Source organism: Venustampulla echinocandica, assembly GCF_003357145.1.
Source record: "Venustampulla echinocandica strain BP 5553 chromosome Unknown scaffold_0, whole genome shotgun sequence".
In the NCBI taxonomy this organism is placed as follows: domain Eukaryota; kingdom Fungi; phylum Ascomycota; class Leotiomycetes; order Helotiales; family Pleuroascaceae; genus Venustampulla; species Venustampulla echinocandica.
Window position 1 is genome coordinate 5,268,323 of NW_022474205.1, and position 11,436 is coordinate 5,279,758.

At 46.5% G+C, this 11,436-nt stretch overlaps 4 protein-coding genes across 4 annotated transcripts; 2 read left to right on the plus strand and 2 right to left on the minus strand.

Moving 5' to 3' along the window:
* Positions 1-1,337: 1,337 nt before the first annotated feature.
* Positions 1,338-3,280, plus strand: BP5553_01631 (MFS general substrate transporter; the record flags this gene model as incomplete). The annotated part of the gene is made up of 8 exons (XM_032010254.1): positions 1,338-1,441; positions 1,544-1,870; positions 1,918-2,001; positions 2,049-2,174; positions 2,225-2,657; positions 2,704-2,841; positions 2,892-3,050; positions 3,110-3,280. The coding sequence occupies 8 exons, from the start codon at positions 1,338-1,340 to the stop codon at positions 3,278-3,280; spliced, it is 1,542 nt and encodes a 513-aa protein (XP_031874308.1).
* Positions 3,281-4,166: 886 nt separating this feature from the next.
* Positions 4,167-5,170, plus strand: BP5553_01632 (putative Tyrosine-protein phosphatase; the record flags this gene model as incomplete). Its single annotated transcript, XM_032010255.1, has 2 exons — positions 4,167-4,571; positions 4,697-5,170. The coding sequence occupies 2 exons, from the start codon at positions 4,167-4,169 to the stop codon at positions 5,168-5,170; spliced, it is 879 nt and encodes a 292-aa protein (XP_031874309.1).
* A 667-nt stretch (positions 5,171-5,837) lies between these two features.
* On the minus strand, positions 5,838-7,425 carry BP5553_01633 (putative Cysteine proteinase 1, mitochondrial; the record flags this gene model as incomplete). The annotated part of the gene is made up of 2 exons (XM_032010256.1): positions 5,838-7,131; positions 7,181-7,425. The coding sequence occupies 2 exons, from the start codon at positions 7,423-7,425 to the stop codon at positions 5,838-5,840; spliced, it is 1,539 nt and encodes a 512-aa protein (XP_031874310.1).
* Positions 7,426-8,960: 1,535 nt separating this feature from the next.
* On the minus strand, positions 8,961-10,798 carry BP5553_01634 (uncharacterized protein; the record flags this gene model as incomplete). Its single annotated transcript, XM_032010257.1, has 5 exons — positions 8,961-9,251; positions 9,426-9,678; positions 9,726-9,843; positions 10,205-10,494; positions 10,581-10,798. The coding sequence occupies 5 exons, from the start codon at positions 10,796-10,798 to the stop codon at positions 8,961-8,963; spliced, it is 1,170 nt and encodes a 389-aa protein (XP_031874311.1).
* Positions 10,799-11,436: the final 638 nt, after the last annotated feature.

Genomic DNA, 11,436 nt, shown 5'->3' on the forward strand with positions numbered 1-11,436 from the left:
GAAGGTCGTGATTATTGCCTAGGGTTTACTTCGTAGGTCATGCCACATTGTTGGGTTATAGGGTGACATAGACGTAGCCTTCCTCGACACATGGCATGTTACCGCTTTTCCAAGTACAAGAGTTGCTAGAAATAGAGTAAGCAAACGAACTGGAATTGGAATTGAAAATGTGAAATCGACAATAACGAGGTCCCGAGTCTGGAACAAACACTATGGTGAAAGTGGAATAACCAATTAGTCACCCACCTTCGGTTCCAACAAACTTCACTTCTGCCAGGATGATCTGCAATACTAAACAGAACGCATCCATCGGATCATAAATGCGCCACGGTGTTCTCGCCAACAGCTTCATCATGCGTGCCCCCACGGCTGGAGTAGGGTGCGGTCCACAGCGAGGAAATCGACCACCATCTCAAGGGTACCGCATGCCGTGACTCTGCCAATCATTGCCATCCCACTATTGAACTAATATCAACCACGCCTAAGTACCGTGGTGTGACCACCGTCAAGCATGCCCTGGAGATAGAAGCAACCCTCAAAGGGTATGGCCAGCCTAGGCACAACGTGGCGTTTAATTACCGACACTCTGACATCTTGCGGTCTACGCCATGGATACAAGCCAAACTCCAGTACACGAAGCTAATCGCTCTTGATTCGCACGGGGATATCAGCAGGTTTTCCTTGCGCACCCATATGGTAAATAACGAGGGTTACCATTATTGGCGATATCTGTTTTCATGGTGCTGCGTTGGCTGAGAAAGCCATGGGGGGCGGAAAAAATAGTTGTTCATGGGTGGCCAATCTCCAGCTGATGCCGTACCCCACGGGGTGTTAAGGTTGAGGATAATATCACCGTCTGCCTTGCAACATATTATTATTGCAGACCTTGGCCGTTCCCGCTGCTGGAAACACCCTGGCATACTTGACTACCTACCACCCTCAAGCGGCCCGAGGCTTGCGAAGGCCGCTCCACCCCGGGGATTTTTCTACACATTGCTTGGTGATTCGTTGAACCCTCCCAGATTGTGATCCTTTTAGGTCAATGCCTGCTAAATGCAATTCCAAAAGGAAACCTTAAACACATCATATACTGGGTTTTTGGGGGCAACCATAGCTCTCCCCGGCGTCATAAGGTGGCTTCTTCTTTTGCTTATGAAAGAACTTGCTCTCTGGCGGCTGATGCGAGGATCCAAGTCGTTGCGGGGAAGCTCCTGCAGATTTTTATATAGCGAGGTGTTTGCATAAGTTAGGTGTCACCAACGCGACGATGCATGCGACGTCGAGCTTTTCATACACTTCTTAATTGTTGCTATTTGATTCAGTAAACCTGTGGCGTGATGGAGCTCGGTTCAGTGGTCAAAGGGCTCCCAATCCCTTCCAAGGCTTCATTTCGTCTCCATGCCCTATGTGTGTTCTTTGGCCTGGCATCTTTCGTCTGGGGGTACGTCCTTCTCATATTTCCTATTTATTTGCCATCCAAGCCCAGATCTCTGGCACAAAAACTACACTTATCAGACAACTAACCCCATTGTGCTCTCTATAGCTACAATATCGGTGTTATGGGAACAATATACGTTCATCCTGGATTCAAGAAAGCTCTTAACAAGCCAGACGCCTCTAAAAAGGGCCTCATTACCGCTATATATTATCTTGGGACGTGGATTAGCTATATTTTTATCTCTCACCCCATTGCGGATATTTTGGGGCGAAGATGGGCTGCTTTTACAGGAGTCTTTGTCACTTGTATCGGGGCGGCCTTTCAAGCCGGGGCTAGACCTGGCTCAGGTGCCCTTGCCATGATGATTATCGGTCGTATTATCTGTGGGCTAGGACTTGCTGTTGTTTCTACATCTGTGCCATTATACCAGAGGTTTGTCCAGTGTAGTTCCTTGGAGTTAATGTGCTAACACTACATAGTGAGATTGCTCCTGCAAAACAACGAGGTCGATATGTCGTCATGAACCATGTTGGTCTGGTCGCCGGCCTTGCTGTCGCCTTCTGGTAAGGCTTAACGTACTACTTGGAGCTATAACTGACTATAATAAAAGGGTCGGATATGCGTTTAGTGGCTGGACGACCTCTAACGGCAACTTCTATGGATGGAGGTTATCTCTAATGGTCCAATATATTCCGGCAGTGATATTCTTTGTCGGCATACCTTTTTGTCCAGAAACGTATGTAACCCGGATGCACATGTTTACAAACGGCGCTAAAAACTGAAAAGTCCACGCTGGCTTGTGCAGAAGGGTCAAATACATCAGGCTCAAAAATCCCTCGCCTATCTCAGAGATGCCGATCTCTCTAGTGATATTGTCACTATGGAACTAGAGGAGATTCGTGCCAGCGTCGAGGCGCATAAAGCTGCTCCAGAATCGAAGTGGACATCACTTTTCACTCACCGGCCCTTATTCAATAGGCTCTGGCGAGCTGCGTTGCTCCAGTTTATGGCACAGATGTGTGGTAACACTTCCATGAAGTATTATTTGCCAACCATTTTTGCCTCCCTTGGAATCGAACATCGATTAACGTTATTGATCGGCGGTATTGAAAGCACACTAAAGATTGGGTGCACAATCATCGACATGGTGCTTATTGACAGGGCAGGAAGGCGTTCGACGCTTATCGTGGGCTGCGTAGTTATGGCTATCGCTTTACTGGTATGTCCCGAATTTGTGACTATGTTTCATGCTCATACTTTGGCAGATTAATGGCGCACTCCCACTCGCATATCCTAATAACGAGAACCGCGCTTCAGACTATGCTTGTATTGTGTTCATATTCTTCTATACCTTCGGTTACTCCATTGGCTTCGGACCTGCGGCTTGGGTCTATGGCGCTGAAGTTTGTCCTTTCCCTGGTGACAAATGGAACTTCCCTGTTGACGCTTATAGATTTTCCCAACCAACCTCCGAGCCCGGGGTCTGAATTTTGCGGCTTCGGGCGGCTCGATCGGTTCCATCATTGTTGCCCAGGTCTGGCCTGTAGGCATGGACACCATCGGCTCAAAGACATACTTCTTTTTCATGGCAATCAATATAATTTCTGGAATCGTAAGTCCCCTTTTCATTCTTTGCGTATTTCTCAACCCTGCATGCTAATTACGCTTCAGATCGTTTACTTTTTCTATCCGGAAACGAAACGGAAATCCCTTGAGGAAATGGACGCCGTCTTCGGCGACCACCGCATAGCCCACTTGCTTAATCCGCCTGAAGATACCACATATGATAGCCCCACCGAAAATATCACAGTAAGGCCAAAGAATAGCGGAGTGGGAACATGAGTGTTTGGACGTTGCACGCAATGGGAGTGGAGGACGACGCCACAGTTTGGTAATGCATACTTTTTAATGAAGGGGTGGCTTCAACTTATGGTCTGCTAAGTTCGTCAACTTTTAATACTCTACACAAACTCTGAAGCAAAGATTTGACAACATACTTGATACATGAATTATGATCCAGATATACTACTTTGTCGCGTTGCCGCGTGCTACAAAGCGCAAAATATCTATTTTCGTGTCACTTCTTTTATAGGTGGTAGGACGTTCGACAGCGAATACCAGATCTTATCCTGAGCATGACTTAACTTATCTGTGCATACTCATTTAACGTGGAGCAAGTGGTACTGCTATGTATCACCTTCAAATCATACAAATATAAGCCTCGATTAAACATTTGATAATCGACATCCTCATTATACCGCATATACCGCCGAAACTCCTATTACAATTACCTCACTAGAGGCTAATCCTTGGGAAATAGGGACACATTTTCCCCGTAATTCCGAAATATCCGGGGAACAGCTCTGAAGAAGTAAAACTACTTTAACCTGCTTAAGGTGTTGGTTGGCCTGCCTCTAATTCAAGCGACAAAGCATCCGTTTCATAATGTCCCTGCTTTCTTTTTCTTAACCCCCCCCCCCCGCTACTATAATAACAATGTGTCAACAGCAATCCTGCCGCTTACTTTACCCCGCCGTGGGGATTCAGCACCCTTACCCCAACCTTGGTTTCCTTTTCATTCTGAGATAAAGCGTAGTTTTCCATTCACTATCGAATTTCTTCTCCACACTTAATCAAATTTAGGCTTTCATTCTTTCACATGAATCCAGTTCTTTTTCCGCCGTCGATTTCCTTTAGTCCCTATTTAAATCCCAGCGGATCCGTAGCGATGGCTGCCTTGGCTGAGCAAGCGCAACCGTCCTCTCAAAAGCCGAATGAGAAGGGCAGAGAGTTCCAGCCTCCGTTCGTTCCAATCGATGGCCTCAATAACTTCCGCGACATTGGTGGCTGGCCTATCTCCTCACCCTCACGTCCAAATTCAAAAGTGCGATCAGGCATTTTATACCGAGGCCCAGACCTCGGACCCATCACGGACAGAGGTGCTCAGCAAATGAAAGATATTGGCGTGGAAGTTATTTTCGATATACGCAGTGTACCGCAAATTGTTAGGGCTGGAGGAGTGAAAGAGCTTGAGGGAATTCAGAGGGTGTGGTGTCCGGTTTTTCAAGAGAGCGACTATACGCCTGAGAAAGCGGGGGCGAGGTATACACAGTATTCTAGTGAGGGAACGGATGTACGTCAATCAAATCTCATAGTTTCCTTCCTTCCTACTAATATATATATTTTTAGCGGTTGAGACATGATAGGTGGGTGGATAGGGCGAAAAGCAATCGCTGATACGATACTTTGTGCGAATAGGGCATCGTCCAAGCCTTTGAAGACATCCTCGCCAATGGTGCAACTACAGCCTTCCGCCCAATTCTCCTTCACCTTGCTAGCCTTCCAAACGCTCCTCGCCCTCCAGCAGCCATGATTCACTGCACAACAGGCAACAACCGCTCTGGTGTCTTCGTCGGAACACTGCTCTCCCTTCTTGGTGTCCCAACCTCATCCATTACAGCTGAGTATGCACTCTCTGAAATAGGTCTAAGAGCTGGGAGAGATGAGGTTGTGGAAAGGTTAATGAAGAATCCGAAGTTTAGAGATTCAATTGGGGATGGGGAACAGGGGAGGAGAAGAGCGATGAGGATGGTTGGAGCGAGGGAGGAGAGTATGAGGGCCATGTTGGAGATGCTTCAGAGGAGGTGGGGTGGTGCAGAGGGGTATATGAGGGATTCCGTGGGGTTGCATGATGAGGAGATTGAAAGGGTTAAGAAAGTTTTGACTACTTGAGTTGATATGTTAATGCTAATAACCTGTTCTATGTTCGAATTCTTCAATGTCTCAATATTAACAGTATATTTTAGTCTTATAATGCAATGCCTCACAAGTGTTGGTACATTCTACGATATCTAGTACCTGCCAAAACTAATAAATTTCAAATTCATTGTTGAATAGTGATTAAAACTTTTGCTATATAATGATAGCTACTGTCTTCTTGACAGCTATCACATGCACATCACGTTTAGGTAACACGTTTAATACAATAGTGTAGAGGTTATACGAAAGTAGATAACAATGTAGAAAACAGTAAGAGTAGTTTCGCGGGCGTAGTAGTTCCTAAAGCACCTGTAGAGCTTTGGAGTGGACTTGTTTTAAAGGTTTATATATTCCGCAGGGTAGATTCAAAACAATGCTACGGGTTCTGTACAAGTTCGCTGGTATTATGTCGATTTTGTCCTATTCCGCTAAGTTTAAAAAGGATAGTAGAATAATACTAGATAGGGATTATTTAGTATTGTTTAAGGGTTTATATTTAAAAATATAGACATATGGAGTGTCTACAATAAGCTTTCAGCAATTCATTCTTAAAGATATCCTCGCACCGCGGTATGCAAATAACAATAACATCATATCACCATCCTATCTATGCTTAATTGAAGCCTTGCTACGAGTACGATTAGGCTAAGGAGCCCATAGGATCCCACAGCGGGAGTACCTTTGGCTTCGTCTTCAGCACATCACTTATGCTCTTGTCCACAAACCTAGGCTCAACCACAGCTTGGTAAACGAACTGATCCATCCACTTATCACTCATAACAAACCATCCCTCGCTGCCTGCAGCTTCGCCCCAACTATTCTGCACCCTCCATCTTACACTCTTACCTTGTTCATCCAAATGTACTGCTGTAAGCACCATCGCATGGGTCATTTGGCTCTCGCCAGTCATCAATCTCTGCGCTTTTGACATGCCGAGTTGAACATTGAATCCTAATTCGTAGTCGATAAGATCAGTGTCCATTATACCGAATTTCGAGTTGCTATATTTTCCAACATCGCACCCAAAGAAAATTGGGAGACCGGCTTGAAGCATCTTGATGCAAGCGCCCTTCAAGGTATCCATCGAAACATTAACGTATTGAATGCCGTGCCCTCCGACAATATTTCCAAGCCTATCGACTGAGAGGAGAGTCCCGTATTCGTTTCGCGGGTCATTGATTAGAGAAAACATATCGTGGACGGTGGAGTTAGTAATGCGTATAGATTTAGGTGACTCCAGTTCTTTCGCAAATGCCAAAGGCGTCGTCTTCATTTGATGTGCTGCGCCATTCTTATCCAAATAACTCCATGTAAATTCGTCATTTGGTGCAGGTGGCGGCCCAAGGGTAAGCGTCAGGATGAGATGAATCTCACGCAGCATCTTTTCCTTCGCAGCTATGATTCCCTTCTCTGAGACCCCAGATGTTGCCATTTCTCGGAGTTTAAGTCCGTCTTCTCGAAGCTTGGTTGTGATCAAGCTGTTGATAGCCCCCGTATTTTGTGCGTTAAAGCTATCTGTGTATAAAGCTTGCGGAAGGAGACCGTATTTGTTGACTAGATTATACACCATATCCCATTGTCCGCCATCGCTGACCGGGTCGCTCATCAGCGTCTGCACAAGTCGAGTATCAAGATCTTCACCGGCAGTATCGACAATCTGCTCCAGGTAAAAGTTCGCCTTTTCGAGCTTGTCGTAGAAGAAGAGGTAGGCTTGTGAGAGCTCGAATTTGTCAAGATCGTGACGCTTCATGAGCGCGACTCGAAACACGTTCGTGGATGCGAAAAGCCAACATCGCCCCGATGATCGCTGGTTGGTAATCGGTGCCCCTTCGAAGGGAATCTTGACCGAGAAGACTTGCTGGTCTTTGATCACAGTAGCTCGAGATAAGAGGACTTCCCTGGGGCTTGAGGAGGTAAGGGCACAGAGTGCCAGCCTGTGATCTATCAGTTCCACGGTAAGGAACGCCTGGTAGGGACACTGACCTGTTCTTAGAGTCCTGCAGAAGCTCGTGCTCCCAGTGAGCGATATCAGAAGTTGTCAAACTGGTCCATGGAGCCCTAGAGTGAGTACTCCCTGAATATCGCGCAACATCCTTCTCGGTGAGGTGGACGTAGTCGCTATCAGCTTGATCGCGATCCTGGGCATCGTCCTTGAGCTGCAAAGCCCGAAGTCGCTCGATTAGCAGCTTCTCATTGGCGATCGGTGTTTTCGATTGACTTGCTCCCATCTCGACGGTTTGAAGCTGTGAGGCAAACGTAGATGAGATAGAAAGCAACCCAGTTGCTCTATGATCTGGTATATCGGAGATGGGGATGAGTCAAGGGTGGGAGGGAAAGGCGAAGGTTGATAAGGACGAGGCTGGGTGCACCTGTCTTATCGATAACCTTCAGGGGGGCTGGTCCACAGGTACCTAAGGTACGTACCTTGGGCACCTCGGAGTACTCCTTTAGCGTATCCTTCGCTAAATTTATAGGGGCTTTAGGGGTTCAGACCCCGTAGATTTGAATTAACCTCTACAATAACACGAATATTCCAAGATCAAACTTTCAAGACGAATTAATGCATGAGGACATATATGATGCATGTCAAGTGTTTTATTAGATTGGTTGTGTTAATATTTGGAAGTGAGCGGTTGCTTAGTTGAACCAGCATCCCCAACTTGGTATCGTGTGAACTGTTGTACTGGTGTTTCGCAGGAGTACGACCCGAAACGGATGATTACAACTGGAAGACGGCTTGGGTAGGCAGTCCAGTCTAGTACGGTAAGTTGTTATCAAGTAGTCATATAATAATTATAAGACCAACTCGAGATGGTCTCGAGATCAGCGGTGGGAAAAGTAAGCCTAGTGGGAGTTTTGGTGCGCTGCGGTGGATGATGCGCCAGGCATGGGTGTCAGTGGTAAGCATCGTGGCGAAAACGTCCCGTAGCCAGCTCCAAATCCAACATCAAGCCTCGAGCCTCTAGAGCAGCTCATCACTGCCCAGTGTCACCAATCATCTCCAATCCCCTTGTATCTAAAGCTGAAGTAATCGCTCGCGCGAGCCTAGCAAAACTTAGAAGTCATAGCTATCTTTCTAGTTGCGGGCAGATGGCGGACACCACAACTGTGTTCACAAGGCCTACCATGGCAGGAGAGGCAACAGAAATGAAAGACGAAAGAGACGATTCAAGCGATCAGGTCCTCACCGCAACCCAGCAGCCTGCTAGTACTTGCTTATCGATATCGAGGAAGCCCCAAGGGAGGGAACGAAGGGGCCACCGCAAGTCTCGTCAAGGGTGCTTGAGCTGTAAAAAGCGCAAGATAAAGGTTAGATGCAAATTCGATGGTATTCACCACACGTAGGTGCAGGATGCGGCTGATACATTTTAGTGCCAAGAGACATTTCCAACATGTGGGAATTGCGCACGACTATCCATCCGTTGCCAATACATACAAACCAGCGCCATTCTACCACCACAGCGCTCGTCTAGTCCGCAACGCGCCCTCAGCACCAGTACAAATTTCAGCCTAACAGATTTCCAACTATTCCATCATTATCTGGTTGCGGCGTATCCCCATTTCCCCTTGGCAAGTGAAGACATATGGTTGAATTATATTACACCTATCAGTCATCAAGTAAGCTCCATCCCTTCTTGAAGAGCAACAGAGCGCCCACTAACAGGCCATTTTAGTCCGATTTTTTAATGCACGCAATATTAGGCTTATCTGCGTCACATCTCAGCAAGATCTCCGCTGTTTCGTTTACAGCCGTTGCCCAAAATCACAGGCTCAAAGCTAGCAAGGGTCTTAATGAAGCCTTGAGGGCGCCTTTACGGTCTGTAGGGGAGGCTGATGCAGTAATTGCAGCATGCCATGCCTTACTTTTACAGTCTTGGTATATGGATGATGGCCTAAACGCTTTCCTGGTATTAACAAGGTCTTGTAACCTGGTGTCACAGGAAGTACGAGACCAGAACATATAAGCTGTGCTTGCAAATGAGGATCCCAACTCTGGCATCGCGATCATGAATGGGCGTTTGAAAGGAACCCCACCATTTGATACCGCATTCATCTATGAAGCTGCATCGTCATTGAACGCAATATTGCCATTGTGTTCGAGACCGTACCAGCGAGACTTTCAAGGGTGCCTCCTGGAAAACGTTCTCTCCCTCTCTCGGACATCTGCCCAAGGTTTGAATCACCTTCAAGCATGGCACAGAGCGAAGCTTACAAACAAACAGCCTACCAAGCCCATGTAAACGTGTGTAAATTCATCGTGACGGTCTGCCATGAAGATTTCGTCGACCTGTGCGAGCCAATAAACACGGTTAGCCAACTTCTCATCGCTCACTTTATTGCTATGCACCTCGTCATGCGACCCATCTCGTGTCAAGAGCGTAAGAAATACACCGTTAGCATGTACAGAATTCGAATGAACACCTGGATCGACACCATATACCAAAACATCGATTCCGGTAGTAGGGAGTACCTTAACTGGCCTATTAATGTCAGCAAGCTTCATAAATTAGACAAATTGGATGCTTACACTTTGAGCCCCCGACTGAAAGAGTTATGAGATTCGCAAAGAGCATCTTGTTGACAATTTTCCATGGAGAGCCAGGTGCGCTCACATGCTTTGGAAAGATACAAACCACCCATATCACCTGCACCTGTCTGCTAGCAGATGCACGTATGGACATCAAGGTGATGATCCCGGATGAAGAAATGTGGGGAGTGGCAAGGTGGAGGACGAGGGATGTGAAGTTGGAGTTGGATTATGAGAGAAGCAAAAACTAGTACTTGACTAGGTGCAGGTGGACAAATACCCAGTGCTGGCAGCGGCATAACATTAACGATCTGCAAGTATATTCCACTTCAAAAAATATAAAAATTACCCGACTAACAAACTTCCTAATGGAAGATGTACACTTAACTAGGACTCCTGCACAAAAAGCGCCCCATTCATTATATCAATATCTCCTCCAAGCTCCGCAGCCTTGTTAAATCCCCTTCATTAAATCTCACTCTCCCTATTTTCTTCTGTAAGCTCTCTAGTTTCTTCTCTGCAAACCCCCCATCTCGCTGCTTTCTCGTACTGATACTTCTTAAACTTAGCGTCAAGCTCATCCTCCGACCACGTCCGCTGAAGCTCAGACCCACTATAATTTCCTTGTGTATCATGGGCGAAATACTTGAGATACTCTCGTCGGGGCATGAACACGCATTTTACGTGCGGCTTGCTGGTCCCGAGCGTGACGCCAAAATCCTGGAGTCGATGGCGGAGTTTGGAGAGCACTTTGGAGGAGCGGCGTTGCCTATTACATATGTCAGAGTTTGTTCTTTTGGGAAGGGAGGTGCCCAGGAGTGATTGAGTCTTTGTATATTTTCATCTCCAACATACCTTTGAGCCTTTTCCTTCTCCATGTCAATGTCGGACTCGGGCTCGCCTTCCTCGAGACGTACTATCACGGGGATAATAGTCTCATCTGTGAACCGAACCCGGGGGAGAAGGGGCGCTTGCATGCCCCAGGGACAACTCTTTTCCCATACTGAGGGGGCTTTATATGAAGGCTTGGGGCCGCCGGTAGCTGTGAATCTTTCGTGGAGTACTACGGACATTGTGATTGCTTTTTCTGTCTTTCTGTTTCAGTTTCTATTTCCCTCCGTCTCCTCCTTTTTGCTTTTGCTTTTGCTTTTGCTTATAATGAGTTGAGTGATTGAAAGTGCGTGAAGGCGCGAGAGTTTGAGAGTGTCTTTAAAAGGTATGAAGGTGTGTAAAAGGTTCAAAGATTCAGAGGGCGGCGATGGGAAGTGGCTTAGATGGAGTTGTGATGGTAAAATAGTGGAGTGGAGTGAAGGTTGACAAGAAGAATGAACGAGACTTTATAGGAATATATATACTTATACTCCTGTAAACAAGACATAAGACTCAAAACCCTCTCTTGTTGTGCAGGGCAAGTGCCACGACCTCTATGCCAAGCACGTATCGAATCCGAGTTATTCATTATTAATGGCCATTTGTAACGATTTTAGTTAGCGATATTGCGTAAATAGCACAATATCAAAAGCAGTTGATTAGTACGGGTAGGAATCAGTTCGTTAGTGGTAGTAGGTGGAAGGTTAGACGGATGATATTTTTGACGGGAGCTTGAAGCTAATACCAAGCCCGTATTGAATCCGAGGGACTCACGAATTGATTGGCTCGGCTAAATGATAGGTGGTCCCTCGGATTGAGTCCGACCGATTATTAAGCTCAG